The sequence below is a fragment of the Podarcis melisellensis genome (assembly GCF_964234715.1).
Source record: "Podarcis melisellensis genome assembly, chromosome: 3".
Lineage (NCBI taxonomy): Eukaryota > Metazoa > Chordata > Lepidosauria > Squamata > Lacertidae > Podarcis > Podarcis melisellensis.
Window position 1 is genome coordinate 25,355,909 of NC_138530.1, and position 20,277 is coordinate 25,376,185.

The following is a 20,277-nucleotide window of genomic DNA, read 5'->3' on the forward strand; positions in this document are numbered from 1 at the left end:
TCCAGGTAGGGCAAACTTCAGCCTTTATCAGTAACTATTTCTGAATCCTTCCTCCCTGTATCATGTTATAAATGTTAATGGTTCCGCCTTGGGCAATTTTTGTGCTATTTCTGCCTAGTTTGACTTTCTTCCTCCCACCAACCTTCAAGCTCCATAAGTCAAAGTCCTCCTATTTTATTACAAATGTAGGCTGAGGGTTTGAGGAATGCCTTTCATTCCTACCTGCCTTGAAATGTATGACATCTCTAGTCTCTTCTCTGTTGCAGAGAGGAAATAAGAACACAGCTTGCAGCCAGCTTCCACAACGCTCCCTTGCTCTTGAGTCTGATTCACTGTGCACACAGAAAAATAAGCTCCCAAGAGGAACCTCGCTTAACCATGTGTTTCAACAAATAATTTCTTCAATTAAATGTGCTCTTATTCATCGGTTTAAATTTCTCCTGCTTTGTCCTGAGAAATGAATTACACTGTGCAGCAAGCAAATGTTTATAATCCTTTTTTAAAAAAGAGAAGCCCAGTAGTTTGAACAAGCTATGGAGGCAGGAGTTCATATCCAACTGCAATGAACAGTTTTTTTTTTATAAAAAACACCTAGCTACCCAACAACCCTGATTGCTCAGTGAAAGTCACAACATGTTTAAAACCAAAGCATGAAAGTAAAATATAATGTTACAATTCTTTGTATGGACAACAAAGACTTTCGTGGGACCTTAAAGGCTAATGGTTATATTACTTATTCAGCATATAATTAGAAGTATGTAAAATATATTGACTTTTAAAAGGATTTATGTTTGAGTAATGGAGCAGCTTAATGCATGCTACCTATTACAGTGCACATAATACAAACTGACCCAGTTTGCACTCCATATTAAACTAGAATTTATATACTGCTTTAATGTAAAAAAAGCCTCAAAGCAGTTAGCTAATGGTTGCACCTATCTGGCCTGTTTGTCTTCTCTTCATATTCAATTTAAAACCCGATCTGAACCAGAAATTGTGGTTTTGTTTCATTTTTGGATTACTGACTGTGATTTATTAGAACAAACTTTGGCTAGAAATCATGATTCGTTGGAAGCAGAATAATTATGACCCCTTGGTGTGGACATCAAAGGGATTGTGACTTGTTTTCTACCAGTGCCCAGCTAACATGAACCGGGAGGAGCAAAATAATGGTAAGTCATTGTTGACGTTTGTCACTGTGATGGAGATACACTAAATGAGAACATAATGAAAATACAGAACACAAAATAAAAACCCAAACCAGATCTTTCACAACTTCTCCAAGAAGTCCACATTTGTATGACACAACCAAAGGAATTGAGAAGATATCCTTAATTCAAGTGGACTTTGCCTCCCTGGACTTGCTCTACATGTGATCTGAGAGCTGCACTGCAAAATTTGGAGAAGGTGAAAACTAAAGGAGAATTATGTTCCAATTCATGCATTAGTGAGGGCGATGTGAATTATATCAGTTCACTTATAAAGACAGACCAAGCAAAACTCTATTCTATCCCAAGATTTATATATTTTATTATTATTATTATTATTATTATTATTAATACCCTCCCCTCCCCAGCCAAGACCGGGCTCAGGACTGCTAACACTGAATATAAATACAGTAAAAACAGTAAAAAACAACAATAGTTGATTAAAATATAAGTTAGAATACAGTTTAAAAAGCAGCTTAAAATGCAGCCTCGTTTTAGTGGTAGCCCATAGATCAAAGCCATAAGGGGAGAAAACGTCAAATATTCACCGGGGCCAACTATCCATGCTGGTCGTACATGGGCCAGCAAAAAGAGCCAAGGGAAATGTGATCCCGCGGCAAGGACCCTGTAAGAAGTCTTGCCATGGCATTCTGTACCCGCTGGAGTTTCTGGGTCAGCTTCAAGGGCAGCCCTGCGTAGAGCGAATTAAAGTAATCAAGGCATAACTGCTGTGTTGTGGTTTTTAACACTGTATGAAGACAGTTCTGAAAAGAATTTTAAATAAAAATAAAAACATAGTATATAAATTCTGAAAAAATACTGTCTGCTGCTTTGGTTGAAATCAAACCAAAAAGGCAAAACCACAGCACTTTGGAAGCCTCATTGATCATCTGATCATCAGGGCTTGCAAAGTCTAGTGCACAGGGCTTTGCAGGCATTGCCAAACAGCTGAATAATGGTGCCTGCAAACCCCTTTTGGCCAAAGCCTGTCTTTACCTGTCCCCACCTGACACCATAAATTACATAAGGTACAAGCCAAGTAGGCGTAACTTGATCAACACAGTCCGGCACACCTTATTATACCTGATCTATGGCAGAACATTTTTAAATGCTTCAATCCAAGTTGTTCTATGATGTCTACCATTTAAAAAATAATTAAGATGTTCCATGTAAAAAAGGCTTGAATAATTGAAAAGTTTAGTGATATACAAGCAGCTAGTTATTTAAAAGCTTAGCTGCAGAACAAAGTTTACTTTAGCCTTGACTTTGAACTGCTTCTAACCACATCTTGCTACTGGTATACCAACCTTTGGCACGGGCCAAGTTCTGGCTGCTCATTAACACTTGGGTTGCCCGACAAAATCCTGAACGAAATAGGTCAGAGGTCAGTTTCTAGTCTCCCAAAATCATTCACCTTTTAACTGAATATAGCTGTAAACAGTGAACTTTCAAAGAAGCAGCAAAATACATATAACTGGGAATGCAAGAGAGGGCAATGACGTTTTAAAAAATAATCTCCTTTTTCAGCCACTTCCTATCTGCTTTACACAGTTCTCTTCATTCCGCATCTGCATGGGTCAGCGGAAGCCCACATGGTACCCTCCATATCTTGTTGTACTCCAACTCACATTAGCTCCAGCAAGCATGGCCACTCACCAGGGATGATGGGAGTTGTAGCCCAACAACATCAGAAGAGCACCATGTTGGCTTATCCTGATGCAAGCACATTCCTCTCTCCTAATGTTCTACTTTGCAAATGGGGCAGATCAGCTCTCCTAGCGTGGGTGGCAGTATCTTAAATAAGCTGTTTCTATTTCTGTTCAGTGATAAATAGTGTGATGAATTTGGTTAGACCAAATCAGCAAAATGTACATAATATGTAATTTGCAGGATATGGCTTTCCAGGGTGCAGAACTTTGGTTGATTTGCAATTAGTAGACCAAAAAAAACCCCTGAAACTGTAGATACCTTAAATTTTGTATTTGTCTGGTTCACTGCTACATCCCAAGTCAGTCCATAATAAGACCCATTCATGATTTGCCTATGGATGAAGAGGCTGATGTATATTTCCGAAATGTGGATGGGGGGGGGGGGATCCTGACCCGACCCAGTTATGTCTACTTGGGTACTTTGGCCACAGTGACCCACACACTGGTAACTTCCAAGACTATACTGGAATGCAGACTACTGGAATTCACTCTAAGTAGGGCTGCCCTTAACACTGGTCTGAAACCAAAGCAGATAAACTGCTGATTGGGCTACCTGCTGTGAGCATTTTCCACCGCTTCTGAAAGAACTGAACTGGGCAGTGGGCACCAAGTTGCTGCTGAGACAAGTTTAAGGTTCTCTTGCCAACTTACAAAGCTGTAAACAACTTGGAAGCTGGACACCTGGGAGAACACCTTCTCTCAACCTGTATATTGAAACACGTCTGTTTGTGTCAAAGCATGCAGAGATCCCATCTTGCAACAACCAAGAAATGACCCTTTCAGTTGTGGTACCGTTTATGGAATCACCTCCACTCTGGAATAAGGTATGCACCAACTTTTGATCAGCTGTTGAAGAATGCTAAAAAAACTTCTTAGTCTATGGCCAGATTGGATGCAAACAGCAGAAGATTAATTCGTTTCAGTCTAAAACTGCAACCACACCATACATTTAAAGCATGCCTCCACCTGGCCGGGGGGGGGGGAAGAATGAGAACTGCAGTTTGTTGAAGGTGCTGGGAAATACAGTTCTGAGAGAAATAAACTACAGTTCCCAGAATTCGCAGGGGTAGGTGCTTCAAATATATGGTGGGTTCAAAGCCCAAGCCCGCCTCAATCACATATAAAGCAGAGACCAGATTAGATTTTTAGAGGAAAGGGAACTAAACCCATCACTCGAAGATTACCTCATCACTATAGAGATGTAAGTAGCAAGCGCAGGGTTCAGAGCTGGTTTAAACAAAAGGTTCTGCCACTGTCACATCTAGTTTGGTTACTGACCGTCATTATTCAGGGCTATTTTCAGATTTGCAATGTAACACTGTTAAGTAATATTTGCCCTGTACTGCAGTGTGATCCAAGGGCTTAAGAGGCAGCCTAGAAGAGATTATGTCTTTTTCTCAATGTAATATGAAGAGAACAAGCAAGAGGAGATAACAGGTCTGGATCACAATAATGTAAACCATTCATCCAATAGTCAAGAGATGAAGATAAAAAGGAAAATAACAAAGCACTACTGAATAAAAAGCTAAACCACTGAACGCGATGACAACTTCCACAACAAGGATGAAGAAAACTTTTTTATACAGTAACCGTTAAAATAACTCGCCTATCGGAATAACAATAAGATAAAATCAAGTAAGCCCATTCAACATTCAAATCCAAGATGTACTTTTTAACATTGTGACTGCATAAAAGAATCTTCCAAGCCTAAACCATGTTCTTTCTACAATTGCCTCAAGATATCTCCAGTTTTCATTCAACACATGGCATGTACTCATCATACCAAAACTGAGGAACAGCAAAGGAGGAGTTCAATCTACTATAAAAAGGCAGCAAAATACAAAACTAATTCCACAGCACATTTCAGCCCTGACCTTTCCAGAAGTAAGCAATTTATTCTAACACAATGATCCACGTCAGCATTTCAATAAATTTACTGAGGACCAGGTCTTCCTGGTAAGAGCTCCCATGAAAATGTTATGCTTGCTTTTAAAATGTACAGTGGTACCTCTGATTACGAACTTAATTTGTTCTGGAGGTCCTTTCTTAACCATTCTTAACCCGAGATACCACTTTAGCTAATGGGGCCTCCCACTGCCGCTGCACAATTTCTGTTCTCATCCTGAGGTAAAGTTCTTAACCCGCTACTTCCAGGTTAGCGGAGTCTGTAACCCGAAGTGTTTGTAACCCGAGGTGTTTATAACCCAAGGTACCACTGTAATTGAAATTACCTCCAATCCTGTAAGCCCCCTTGAGTCGGGGAAAAAGGATAAACTGCCAATCACAAGTATCAATATTAAAAGGCGTTAGGTATATTTTATCTATTTTAAAGGTAAAGGGTAAAGGCACCCCTGACAGTTAAGTCCAGCCGTGAACGACTCTGGGGTTGCAGCGCTCCTCTCGCTTTACAGGCCAAAAGAGCCGGTGTTTGTCCACAGACAGTTTCTTTGGGTCATGTGGCCAGCATGACTAAGCCGCTTCTGGTGAAACCAGAGGAGCGCACAGAAACGCCGTTTACCATCCCACCGGAGCCCAAGGCTCAGTTGTTTAGAACTCAGCGCCACCAGTGTCCCACACTTATCTACTTTATCTAAGTCTAATAGCTGGAAGACTGCTACAACAAAGTAATCCTCAAGATGTGCCAGGTGTACTGCAGAACGGAAAAAAACACACACACACACAAACAAAAACACCCCCAAACAGCCACATTCAGAAGTTACGCCGCCACCATTCAATGTCTCAGGGATAATGGAAATGAAGTTGAAAAAGCAAAACAGTATATTGACAATTAGTTATGACAGCAGTGAACAAAAAAAAAAGGGATTTCAAATTTTACTATCATGGAAATAGTTTACAATGGGTATCAGAATAAAAAATCCAAACACACTAACTAACTATGCAAACAACAAACCTTTTGTCCAAATTTTAAGCTTCTTTAGGATCAAGCTCAAGATCTAAGCTTAACTGGCATCAACACCTAGTATTATTATTATTATTATTATTATTATTATTATTATTATTATTATTATTATTGCTACTACTACTACTACAACCACTACGGAGAATGTGGGACAGAAATAGAATACCTAATCTAGAAGTAAATTAAGTTGAGCTTAAATCCCTCAATTGTGTGATTGCCTGCAAATTTAATAATTAATAATAATAATCTGCAATACTGATTTCAACCAAATGTTATTTTTATGAATAAACACTGTCGCAAGAGAATGCCTTCACATATGTAAGATCTTCAAGCCTCAACAAATCACTGAGGTATAAATATATTTGGGCAATCAAAAGCCGTATTGGTTTTAATAGTTACAGTTCACTAACTATATAAGGAAATTGTAATGTAAGCACTTTCAGGTGAGGAAATTAAAATCAGAGTTCATAATAAATAACGGTAAAGCATCTGGTGTCTCTAATTTATTCTTTAAAATGGAATTCTCCTGTAAAATGAAACAGTGAAAGAGATTTATGATCCAATGACCCTAAAGAGTAAGGCATCATCTAAACTAAGCCTTGAGTATATATTTAGAACCACTGTGATATTTTTTCATTATTTGCTAATCTGACCAAAATAGGTATGACTAGATGACATACAATAACTTATAGCTGTGGGATCAAAACTCCCCACCACTCACTAAAAATGCTGAGGTTCTTGACAGACCACTTACAATATTTTCCTGCCTTCTGTAATGTGCTGTGGTAGAGCCTGAGACTGTATAATATTCTACTGCTTGTGGTCAACTGTTCCATTTTCACAGAAATATTATAAATATAATCTACAGAATAACAGACATGTTAATAAACTGAAAACCTAAGCTATTCCTCATTATATATGAAAAATTTGCCAGTGTATCATCATTGGCTGTTCTCCTACAAGGTTAGTACAACAAGGATTTTACCTGCCAAATATTGGAGACCCCTAATGCAAAATGTTCGAAGAAGAACATTCACTACTATGCTGTTATTACTAAATTAATACACTGCATGGGACTAATGAAGGAAGGCACCACTATAATTAATCGCTTAAAAGCTGTGACCTTTAATTACAGGTGGAGCTCAACTAAGTTTTACTCAGAGTAAACCCACTGAAATTAACAGACCTTGTTGTTGTTTAGTCGTTTAGTTGTGTCCAACTCTTTGTGACCCGATAGACCAGAGCACGCCAGGCACTCCCGTCTTCCACTGCCTTCCGCAGTTTGGTCAAACTCATGTTAGTAGCAACGGACCTTAGTCATATTCATTAATTTCAATGGGTCTACTTTGAGTGAGACCTGGTTGAATAACACCCGTAAGGCACAAAACACCTCTAATCTGTAACTATTAGTCATTTATTTATTTAATAAAATGTATGCACGGCAAAGCGGTCTACAGAAGACAAAACAGTAAAATCAAGAAAGATTCACAACTCTACTCTAAAACATGCAAAAGTTACAATACTGAAATGGGTTAAAATTACCTCAACTCTCTAAGCTTCTGGATAGAAAAATAAGAGTTTGGACTTGATACCCTGACTTTCACTCCCCTTAAGGCAGGCATAGGCAAACTCCGGCCCTCCAGATGTTTGGGACTACAATTCCCATCATCCCTAGCTAAGGACCAGTGGTCAGGGATGTGGGAATTGTAGCCCCAAACATCTGGAGGGCTGGAGTTTGCCTCTGCCTGCCCTAAGGAGTCTCAAAGCGGCTAACAATCTCATTTCCCTTCCTCCCCCACAACAAACACTCTGTGAGCTAAGTGAGGCTGAGAGACTTCAGAGAAGTGTGACTAGCCCAAGGTCACCCAGCAGCTGCATGTGGAGGAGCGGGGAAGCAAACCCAGTTCACCAGATTACGAGTCCACCGCTCTGAACCATTACACCACACTGACTCTCTAAATAGGCTTGTCTAAACAGGTATGTTTTTAACAGGCGCAGAAAAGAGCCCTGTGAAAGCACAGTACTCAAGGGGCAAGGATTTCCAAAGTGTAGGCTCTGCCACACTTAACAATCAAGTCCTTACAAATGTGTTATGTATTATGTAGCACCTGTAGTGGTGCCAATTCCGCCGATCAAAGTGGTTGGGTTGACATTCTCAGGGTAAGGCGATCTCATGGGTAAACTGGCCCTAAGTTGTTAAGGTCTTTATATACTAATAGTAACACTTTGAACCCGGCCTGGTAGCAAATTGGCAACCAGTGCAGGTTTCTGACCACTGGTGTTACATGCCGACAAGGCCTCACTCCTGTCAGCAATGGTGCTGCAAATGATAACGTTACGCAAGTTACAAAACATTCCACTTTTCTTGGATATGAGAAGCTCTTTCATGCTGATCTAGTTATTTAAATCTACAACCAAAATTCTATTAAGTTCTATGGAACTCAATAGGATTTTTTTTAAATAAAAAAAACTTCATTCAAAACATACAATTTTACAAGTACATTTCTGCTATACCCATCCTGTCCTGTGATCCTGCTTGCTAAGCAAGTCTGCACTTTATCAGTCCATATTATTCTGATAAGAGTGTACAAGATGTACGCTTCAGAGAGTCACCTCAGGAAGAACACCCTGGTAAGTTTTACTCATAGAGGCAAATAATAAAAAGATTTACTTGCACATTTTCTTCTTTTGTGTCATTTAAGCAGAAGTCCCTTCAGTTGTTTCTAGTCTCCATTCTCACATACTTCCCATCCCAAAAAGCATGCTGAATTACAATTTTTTAGCCAGAACTCAGTTTCGGTACCTCTCAGGTGGGCGCCATATAAGAGAGCGAGGGAGGTGTTCATGGTGAGTTCTGGCACCTCTTTTCTGTAGAAAAACAGCACTGAATAAATCCATTATTAATAACATGAGAAATCGTTTGGTCCCAACTGCCAGAAAAGGAAAAAATCATAATCCTTGTCATAACTGAAGTACTTCTTGTTTATTCATATAATAGTGCAAGAAGTGGCAATAGTAAAACACTTTGCTTCCAGTAAGAAATGCTCATCTAACCACAGGACTATAGAAAGCACAGCTTAATTGGTATCACAGTATGAATTCGCTCACATCATTTTGTTTAGTACAGATTTAATTGGATCCCCTGCAAGAGAGACATAAAAACAATACAGATGCAGTTTGTGCAAAGGAATCCTAAAAATCTGCCAGTCTGGACGCACCCTGACAGAATCAAACAAGTCATAATTTAGTTATTGCCAACTGTCTATAAAAGCTGTGGTTTTAAAGCGGTGCCCATAAAATCCATTAGAACCATTGCCCTTACATTTCCTGTGGCAGGCATGGTGTATTGTAGTTGCGGTGAGGCAGAGCAACAGTAGGACCGCCAGCGATGACTCCATGCTTTTCTGGATTTGTTCTGCTCTAGTTTAAAAAACCGATTGACAACTGTAGTGTACACTGGATGAATAACCACCCATGCATCTAAGAGAGAAAGCTGCCTATTCACGCTGCATTGCTTTTAACACGACATGCATTCCAATACGCATCTTGTAGCAACCTGCCTCACATAACCTAAATTGAGCTTAATATTTGCGATCAGTTTTTGAAAAATGCTATCAACAATGCAACCCAAGTAATAATCTACAACATCCACTCCCTTTATATAAAAAGGTATGGTAGGAAGGAAAGCCAGGAATGAAGAGGTGGCTGAGGCTGGGGAAAGAATGCCAGAAAGGGAAGACTTGACATTAGGAATGTAAGCCAACAGAAGATGGGAGAACTGTGAGTTTCAATGTGATGTATACAGCAATCAGAGTAAGATAAGGGGAAGGGGGGATTTCTTGCACTAGAAACCCTTTTGCTTTCTAGCTGTCACTAACAGCCATCCCTTCATGGATCCAGACCCTCCACTTCTATGTGTGGTGCGAGATCTGGATTAGGCCACTGAGCAAGCAAGCAAGCAAACACCAAGTAATACAAGTTCACATACATTACCTTCTATTCCATTTGGATAATTATTTGATTTTATATTATTATTACATGCTGTTTAATCTGTACTGATCTTGCGTCCACGGCATCAACCTGAAGGGTTTGATCCAAAGAAGTGAAAACAGACTTCTGTACATGCAAAAGGAGTTTCCCACCTCTCTTCTCTACTGAAGCCCACTTGAAGTCTGTTTGAGGGACAAGGATCCTCTATGATGTGCAACGAGATAAGAGGAAAACTGGTGGAATTGCAGAAGTGCCTATTTGCACAAAGCACCTTTGGATACAAACAGAAAGCTGCTTGGGCCTAGAGATCATCTAGTCAAACAAAGTTAATCCTTTGTGTTCTTAACCTGCAACTGACCCTGGGGGAGACAGGTAGACATGGCTGGGAAAGGGAGTGGATTAATTTGGCCTGTGTGTTTCCTTCTGTTCCACCCTCCTCAGTTGTCACTTGAACTCCCTAAGGCTTGTGCTGTCACCATTCATCTTTCTCTTGAATACAGAGCTAGCCCCCCCCCCCTGCCCAATAGAATAAAAAGGGTGCACACATGCCCTGGGTGAGCCAAGTGACAGCAGAAGAGGAAGAAGAAACAGAAGGGAAAACATGTCCAACTAATTCACTCCCTTCTATTTCAGCCATCTCTCTCTCTCTTTTTCTTCTCCCAGGCTTCTAAGCAAAAATCAGCAGTATGACTCACTGGGCGCAAGTCAAGTGACAGCGGGGAGGATTGGGGGGGGGGGGAAACAGACCTAACAAATAAATCTGTTTCTTTTCCAAGCCATTTTGGATGTCAAACATCTGGGTGCAGACAGCAGACACAGGTATGCAGTTCCCTTACAATCCGGGTGAGAAGAGAACAATTAACAAGTTGTGCATTCCGGATTCTGTGCAATGCACATCCTCAACTACAGCAATTCCTTTGCTTTATTAGTCTGCCCTATTTTGAAGCTCATGGGTTAAACATGTTTTTTAAAAAAGGAAAATACTCTAAAAAAAATAAGTTCAACATTATTCCTATTTTGCAGGTGGGAAATTTAAGGATGAGAGACAACAACTTGCCCACACCTTTTTCCCTGGTGGGACTCAAGGCAGCTACACACACAGCCTTGAGTGTGGTATCCATTCTAGGAAAGATTGTGAAAGATCAGCGTTCTGAAATATAGCTACCCCAAGCTCTAGGATGCTGGATAATTCTGAAACAAGGGACAATTCTTCAAAATTATGCTGTGGTAAACATCTTTCAGAATTGCAGCAATATCATCCTTATCATTGTGCGGAAACCCTTTTATCTTCTCACCAATTCAACTCAATTGTAACTCCCCTAGGCTATAATCCATACACAAAAACCGAAATGCATGCCAGCAAATTTAAGTTGCAGGTCCCTGCCAGAAAAAGCAAAATCAATAGCTGAAATCCTCCTTGGGAATCAACTTGTTGCGGAAGAGTTTTCTGTGTGCGGTAACCAAATGCCTCAGTTGTGATCTGTTGTGTATTATTACCCTTTCTACAATCCCAGCAGTAGTGTCCCCTTTGATAACACATGAAATTAGATGTACCACACCCTCAGTGGATAATATGGTTCGAGTAAAAACTTATTCTTCTCTGTATGGACACACCTTACTCTTTGGATATGAGATATTCCATAGAAAACAGGTTTTTATTTTCCCTCAAAGTGAGGTGGTTCTAGTATAGCCAAAAATGGATGTGCCTAAAGACAAATGCAGTCCTCATCGATGTGACCCCCAACCATTCAGGGACACCTCCTGAAGGCCTTTCCCAACTCCACTTCCATTTTCCAGTGCTTCATCTAATTCATGTCTACCACTTCAAATGTTTGTTCTCAGAATTCTGCCAGGGTTCCATAGCCCATAATTATCTATTTTGTCCATTTATAGATCACTTATTGTTAACAGATTCCAAAGCAGTTTACAACGAGGAAAATCCAAGCAAATACGGTAATCAAAATACAATTGTATACATTAAGACCAATTAAAGCTCTAGAACTTTATGAAAGGTGTATATGCCACCTCTCTGCTAATGAATAGGTTACATGGCTCTTAGCCTACCTGAAGCCTGCCTACACCACAACTCCAGCAAAGTTTGAAAGAATAATAGACATACCTCGGGTTACAGCCGCTTCAGGTTGCATCTTTTCGGGTTGCAGACCGCCAAACCCCGGAAGTACTGCAACGGATTACTTCCGGGTTTCGGAGGTCGTGCATGTGCAGAAATGCTAAATCGCACATTGCGCATGCGCAGAATCACAACCCGCACGTCCGCAGACGCAGGTTGCGAACGCTGCGGGTTACGAACGTGCATCCCACACGGATCACGTTCGCAACCCGAGCGTCCACTGTAAGGAGTTTCTCTTAGAAATCTAGGAGCCAAATATAATGTATGGATTGCTATGGTAACCTCCCTCCAAAACTGCTGGAGAGACCTGAGCTGTTTCTGAATTTCAGCAGGGACCAAAGTAGCCTTCTGAGTGGCACAGCCCACCTACTCTAGAACTCAACACCAGTAAGACACTTTGTCAAGTGACAATTACATAATCACATCTGTTAGACGTGAATTCCCTTTAATATTATAATCCCAGAGACAGGCAAGAAAAATCCTCTGATGATTTATTCTTCGGTAATTTTACTGCAACACATTCTATTTTTTTTTTTAAAAAAAATAGATTCTAGCTTTAAATATGAATAAGAAAAGCACTGTAATAAATAGGCAAATTTCTTTCCTGATCTTCTTTACCAGCTAGCCCAAAGGCACACATCTTACACAATATGAATGCGTTAAGGTAAATGTGGGTGAAGCTAAAAAAGGCAGAGTTTACCACGAGATATTTTGCATAGGCCACAACTGTAAAACACATTCACTTTCTTTTATAAATTTATACTTTTCCCAACTGTGTCATTTCCCACCCACAATTAATCTATCAGAAACTAGGTACAGCCTAGGAAGCCTACTGCAGAAAGAAAAACTGTATATCATGTGTGCATAGTCACATCCTCCCCATGTTAACAGTTCTTGAGCTCCATCTTCTATGCATGGTGTCAATAATGGAAAGTTGCTTTTCGGTCTCTCCAGTAGCGGAGGCAGTCAACGTGTTTCCCCAAGGCACTTGTGCTAGCTATACTGCCTAAATAGTTCTTCAAAATCCTGAGAATCAAATAATTCTATTGAAGAAAAGGAGTGTTTCCACCTCGCATGAGAGTTTTGAAAATACAGTATACTGAACACTCAGAAACAAGGACTAAAAAAGAAACCCAGCTGTATTAGGTTTTTCATATTGCGTTATTCCATGGCAATTACAAAGTTCACCCTTGGGTGTTTTACTACAACCCAGTCAACACTGTTCCACAACCAGATAGAGGTAAAATTATAAACTATAGTTGCATGCTGCACTGAACTTTGCACTATTTTCCCTATGAACATCCTGTCACCAGAGTCTACGAATTCACTTCCACTTTGTCCCCACACTTTGGTCTCTCAGTCTCTTCTCTAGCTGGAATGTTTGCCAAGCCAGCTGTGACCCTCTATTTATATGGAAAAAAGAGCAGCCTGGTCTTTTATGCCTCAGGTTATGGGATGCACAAAAGACCAAGTTATCTGTAACCTAATACAATGAGAACAAATTATGACCTATTAATGGACAACAGAAAGCCCCAAGTTCTTGTGTGATCTCCCAACAAACACTCTTGGCTTGCCGACTGCGGCTTGTTTGGAGAGAAACAAACCAAAAGCAGTAAGCCAACACTGAGTTCTGTTGGTCCTACCTCCCAGTGCAGGAGCAATTCAACAGTATGCACTAGTGAGCTGCTTGTTCGTACTAAGTCATAGTTTAGGGCTTACTATGATGGGTGAATGGGCTCAGTATCTATGCTTGGATTTTCCTTCTCTAATTCTACTTTCTTTTTCCCCTTTTGAAACTCTCAAGCAAGTTCTGTCACCAAATGAACTGCTATTTACCTCCTCATTCCTCCTCCTTATTCCAACATGAATCCCTTTGTATCTGCGTAGCACCAGTCACCCTTCCTTTATTTGGTGTGTCTTTTTCCAAATTCTCTCAGCATCGGCACATCCCTCCTTCTCATTCTATCTGCCCCAATCTCTTCTATTCTCTATAGATTTAACCACATAGTTGCCACCCAATCTAAATAATGCCTTTGTAATTCAGTGAACCTTTTTCCCTTTCTTGTAATTAACCATGTACATAGACATTTTGTATCTCTCAGTCTTGATCTCATTACCAATTTCTTTAATTGGAGACTCAATTTTCCATGGCACACCATGACTCCTGCTTAAAGATCCAAACATATCGTTCCACCTGTTCATGAATAATCAGTGATGTGTAGATGAGGACATGCAATAATACCATTCCTATTATGATTTCATCCACTTAGTACTAAGAATAGCTCAAAGCAAAGAGTATAGTTAGTTTTGATATATAATTTTCTGGGAAGACCCTTCCCAGGAACTGGTCACAGAAAATAAGAAGTCTCAGTTGAACTTCATCCTACCTTACTCTTATGTAGTCTGTTGCCCAAATTCCTTTATCTCTAAACCCAACTCCCAACACCAGAAGTAACCAAGGACGAAATAAAAATGCCTATGACTATACTGAGCACCTGTTCAGCTTTCCTCACATGTGCACCTCTTTTGGTGTTAAAAATATAGACACACACACCCTTCAGTTTATTCGTGAAGGGTACAGAGAGCGAACAAACACTGTCATGCCTGGTTTGGCCTTAATATTGAAGCTTTATATCAAAAACAGAAAACAAAGAACAGTTTGTTAACAAGAGATTTGTGTTTTCTTTTTGAGTGTTATTGAAGAGCACATGTTTAGAAACAGCTGAAAGCAAAAATATATAACCAAGCATAAATACTCTCAAGTACTCTTATAATAGTAGACAAGTCAGCTAATTACTAGGCCACAAAAATATTTCTGGGGGGTTTTCTGCACATGTGGCAAAACCAATTTGTCACCATAAATAGAATATTTAGGCGAAGAAGCAGTCATCTGAACTCTGCATCACAGTTCCACTCTGTTTTAGCACAAGAATGCAAATAAATGTTGACACCTGCGGAGTTAAAGACAAATGCTTGAGCAAACGCTAACAGATGACATAACTGTAAAGCACATGGTACAAATGTAAAGAAAGAACTGAAAGAGTTTTTCTTTTTTAGGGCCACTTTCTAAATCTTCCAGAATATGTGATCTTATGCAAATTAAGCACTGGCACTTACCTTCTAAACACTAAGGAGCACATCAAGTCTTTTAAGAACATATTCACAAGTATTATAGGTATATGGAACGCCTGAGGTAATGATAATTGGGGAAGGGAGGGAAACAGGGAATAAGAAATGTACTTCTCCTTTCTTAACACAAACATCTACAGCACTGGCTCCTACAATTTCATATGTTCAACTGATTTCTTCATGTATAGCATAAACAGAATGATATCACCACTTTGTTGACAATGGTATAGTTTGAATGAGCCAAAACATTAGTGTGAACAAACAATATGTAGGCTCCCAGAGAGGTGATTACAACTACTTTTCTTCTCCTCTGGTCATTCTGCAGCTTTAGCCATGGCTGGCATAATGTGTTGTCTGAACCCATGCTTGTAAGGAGCTGTAATCAAAGTTTGTACTATGGTTTACAGCTTGTGGTTTGTCTAGAGCGCGCTAAACCTTGAGCTCAGGTATGGATGACATGCTAAGCCAAACCATGGCTTAAATCGGCAGAACAACTGTAGGAGAAAAGTGGTTAAGTCATGGTGTGCATTATTAGGATGATATGCTAACAAGGACCATATATGAATCCTAAACAAACCTATACAATTCTTAAGTTTGTAAAGGAAAAAAAGAACTAATAGGTCTGTCATAATTTCAGTGGCAGATTATGAATATACCTCATGCCGATAATGCCTTTCACGCAACAGGCAGAAGAAAAAACCTTCACCTGCTGTCAGAAGAAATGAACTAAAAACAAAAAAGCCTTTTCAGAACCACTAACATCATCTAATATCACAGAACAATTGGCCTGAATTTTAACTAAAATTGTCATATTACATCCTCAGGATAATAAACGGGGTCTTTAACCTCATCATTTTTACAGTAAACCTCACATATGTAACACAGTACAGCATCAAAATCCTCAATCCTTGCTGGAAGAATTTTTCTTCAATGTGTGTGTGTGTGAAGACCTCAGATGGAAACTTTCCATTGTGAATACTATGTAGACTTTTTCTGAATAGACATCTTTAAAATCTACAGCATGAAAATGAGTATCTGATTAACCTCTATAACGGGGAGAGCACTTCTGAAGCACTGCGCTACTCAAGAAGCCCCAAAGATGTGGGATGCATTACAGCGAAGGGTCCTTAAAAGCACCTTTGAGCCACCCTCCAGCTATTTGTACCTTTTGTGAATGTTGCTCGTGAATGACAAAAGACTAACAAAAATACAAACTTGCACCGCATTCACATTGTAGGCCAATTAAAACTTTAGTGAGAACATTATATAATATGAACATGAGCTGGAATCATTGGATAACTACCAACAAAACCTCATCTTAAAGCATCTGGGTTTTTTTAAAAAAAAGGTTTTACTCAGAAAAGCCCATGATAGAGTAGAACATGGCATATTATGAAAAAGGACAGCTGTTCTTGAAGCCTACTTTGCAGAGAAGTGAGGAAGTTCTTTCTATATTCTAGTGCTATACTGACAAAGACTCTAATTAAAATAAACTGACTAGGAACTACTGGAAATCCCCCCCCCCATAAACATACAGGCAATTCTCTTTTCGCATGGGGGTTATGTTCTGGACGCCAAACACATCAGTGGAGGCATAAGCCTACCCCTTCCCTTTTTGTAACGTCTTTATGACGTTTGCGGGGGGGAGGGCAATTCTGGGTTCAGCATCATATGTGATCGTTCACATGTCATTCAGACGCGCCTAAATCAGTTGTTGCCTGCGCTTAGCTCAGGTTCTTTAAAAGTCCTACAGTATTAGTTTCTGTTACTGCTGCGAGGCACTATGATCGTGTCTAAGCTCTACAAAATTTATACATATATATATCAGTAGGTAAGAGAACATTTTGCAGCATAGAGGCATGGGACTTTCTGTAGATACTGAGTTATCTACCTCTTTTTTCAAACTGTGAGCATATCAATATCCAAAAGCTACTATTACACACTGTTCTAACAAACAAAAGCAAGCCAAGAACAGTCCTCATGCATCTTTATAGTTCGGGAAGCCATTAGTAAAATGGAAGTCACTTATTAAGAATTTCAGAAAAAGCAAACCTGTCTAGTCAAACTATTTATAATATATGTATTATTTCCCCTTTTACAAACACAGACAAGTGATTGTGGTTCACTGGCATATCCACAAATTTCGATGGTCCAAAATCTGGTAAATGGTAAGTCACAGAAATATGTACATAAGTATTCACAAAATGTATCTAGAGCTGTCAGCATTCATGACCGAATGCCCATGTTTTCCAGTTTGCACATTTAATATCATTAAATGTGCACATATAATTCATGCACTTTACAAAGCCAGTTCCCAATATTCTGTTACACTTTATCACAATCATAAGACACAATCTGGGATAGAGCTCAGGAAGAATAAAACCTGTGAGTGTTTACTATTAAGCCAGGTGGAAAACAGCAAAGTATTGCTGTTTTGATGTGAGGGCAAAATGCACCCACCACTCCTGATGATGGAGTTAAGGAGTTCTCACCAATATAGATCCCATGGAAGGGCATGAAGCGTCCTTCTATTCCGGAAGCCTTATAAGTATATATTATGTTTGTATTTACTTTGCAACAAATCTCACCGATTTCAAAAGGGCTTCCTCTTTCCCATGGAAGTCAACCTGTGCTACCCCCTCCTCCCTTTGGCTAAGTGTGTCTTTAAGCCAAAATTCTGCTATTCGACAAGCATTGAATATAAATCTCTATTAATACATAAAAAGTCTTTAGGAGACTTCCACATATAGGTTGACTTCTGTGTACATGCATAATCAATTTCAAGTAGTAAGTTGTTCTTACCTGTATATCCCGCACACCAGCCCCAGGAAGCCACCATAGCTAAAAGCCATTTAAATAATACTCCTTCAATGTACCAGAACCGTTTACTATCCAACAATCGGAGAGGTTGCAGGACTATTAAATACAGAATGTAGGACGGAATAGCGACAAGGTTATTGGCAACCATGAAGCCAAATCTTAAGAGTGCTTTCAGAAATATATAGGCCGCCCTTCGGGCCTTTTCTAAAGTCACAGCCATTCTCTTCACACAGGAGTCTGTAGTCGTTTCCTACAGAATAAGAAAGAGAGAAATTACTCAACACGAAGAAGACAACTTCCTGCTTACCAATGTCCAACAAGGCCTTATTTCAAAGAAACAGTTATGTGCTTTGTATGTATTGAGTCACCATAGCAAAGATTTCCCCCACTAATTGGCCTGTTTGCACACACACCATCTATTGAGTCATAACTATCTTTCCAGCCTGATAAGGAGCTTAGGATATTTACTTGGGTCTACCGCACAGAATGCATATACCCAAGCTTACTTTTAAAAACTGACACACCACAATCTACCTCGCTACAAAAGGATCACTTGTGTTAGTTGTTAAACTATGTTCGTGGAGGTTGTAAAGAAATCTCAGAAAACCCTTCCCCGTGGACCTAGGGTTTCACTTTGTTTTTACAGACACATATGAGTATAATCACATAAATAAACTGTAAATGGACCTCATCATCATAATTCAGTCTTGTAAAGTTATAGCACGGATGAAAAGGGAACGCACATTTGTACATTCCATGCTGCAAGAAGACAATCAAATGCAGTAACTGCACACTAAGGGGCAGTCCATTTGTCTGCCCCCCTCAACAAACAAAGTGGGAAATTATTATGGGTTACACTAAAAGCAGGGTGACAACTTCCCTTTAGTTAACAAGGGAAGGTGGCTGAGAGGGAAACAGGCAACCACCAGCTGCACTGAGAGGACCTTTTAGCAGTTAAAACCAATAAGCATTGAAGCCAGACATTAGAATACCTGAAATGGCCTCTCTAGCCTTCAAGTTAGTCAGGAAAGCATGGACATCCAGTAGGTAAAAGCAGTGATAAACAGGAGAGGGAAGGGCAGAGAATCCCAGGCTGGAAGTGGAAAGCAGAAATGAGGGGGGGGGGAGAAGACTAAAGAGGACTAGGAAGGGGGGGCGCCAGCAGCCTGTGGAAGGCAGGAAAGAGATAGTGGGCAACCACAACGCCAAGCCAACCAACGGGACTCCGCGGATCATCACTCACCTTCTGCTGCGCAGAGGGAAGGGGATGGCAGGGCCGAGCGAACTGGGCCCGGCGGCGGCGGCAGCAATGTGCGCCCTAGTTGGCAGCGGCTGCTGGTGAAGGAGGTGGCGGCGGCGGCGGCGGCAGCAGCTCTGACAGGAGGGCGGCGGGCTCATGGACACGGAGGTGGCTGGCCTGGCCCCAAAGTAACGGGCTGGGAGCCGGCTCCCTATTCCGTCTGCAGCTCCCTGAGTGCGGGGGGAAGAAAGGCGCGGAGTGAGCGAGCGAGAGAACGGGAGAGGGAAGAGAGAAGCGGCGCCAACGCCGGGGGCTGCCAGCCCGGCGAGGGAGGTCGCCGGCAAGAGGATTTGTCCCGGGGTTGCGGCTAAATCCGCCGCCGCCGCCGCCTCCTCCAGTCGCGGCTTTCAGGGCCTATGGCGCCCGGCTCTCTTAGGCTAAGCTTGGCGGCCAGCAGCCCCTCAGGCAGGCGGGTGGGTGTCCCCCGCATCTCCCACCGAAGAGCATGGGGTGCAAGAGGGCGGAGGACGAGGAGGAAGCATGCGCGACACCTGTTGGGGTACAGAGGCGCGGCGAGGGAGGGGAGGATAGAGGTCGTCTCGGGAACTCCCCGCCCCGTTACCTTTCTGCTCCTGCAGCGTATTTGGGGGCAGAAGGTGGGGGGGGGCACCCTGTGAAGAGCCGGGGGGAAAGGGACGCATCTGCGCCCCATTCAAATATGGAGAAGTAGGAAGAACTCGGCGGTGCTCTTCCTGCATGCGCCCCAGAGAGGAGGGAGGGACTCCGCAGCTCTCGGAAGGAATCTCGGAGTTGCACGCCGGATAGCTTCGATTATTATTGTTATTGTTATGATTAATCCGCTGCCCCACCTCAACCTATCCCATAGGTTGTCGCAAGGGTGCAAAAAGAGGCAGATGCCAGGCAATGCTGGGGAACACCCAGGCTCTGATCAGAGCACCAGGCGTGACCCACATGTCGAGTATTCATCCACTGGGGAAAGGGGGGGGTCCTCGGGGTGAGCCACTCGGGATGGAAGGTCCTCTCAAGGGCAGAAACGGTGCCATTCTGCTCCTCAGTAAGGTGGGCTCTCAGTCTCTCCACCACACAACGAAAAGAAGCTGGGATGAGGT

The 20,277-nt window shown here is 41.3% G+C and overlaps 1 protein-coding gene across 3 annotated transcripts in view; it reads right to left on the minus strand.

Moving 5' to 3' along the window:
* The window catches only part of LPGAT1 (lysophosphatidylglycerol acyltransferase 1), a 51,744-nt gene that overhangs the window by 30,315 nt on the left and 1,152 nt on the right, over nucleotides 1-20,277 (minus strand). The window contains exons 2-3 of one of the 3 annotated variants that reach the window (XM_081904293.1): nucleotides 19,151-19,377; nucleotides 17,890-18,157 (exon numbers count right to left, since the gene is read on the minus strand). In XM_081904293.1, coding sequence (XP_081760419.1) covers nucleotides 17,890-18,127 — 238 coding nt within the window. In that variant the 5' untranslated portion in view covers nucleotides 18,128-18,157; nucleotides 19,151-19,377. Of the gene's footprint in view, nucleotides 1-17,889; nucleotides 18,158-19,150; nucleotides 19,531-20,277 lie in introns of those variants that run through there. The other 2 variants (XM_081904294.1, XM_081904295.1) reach the window with 2 other exon arrangements.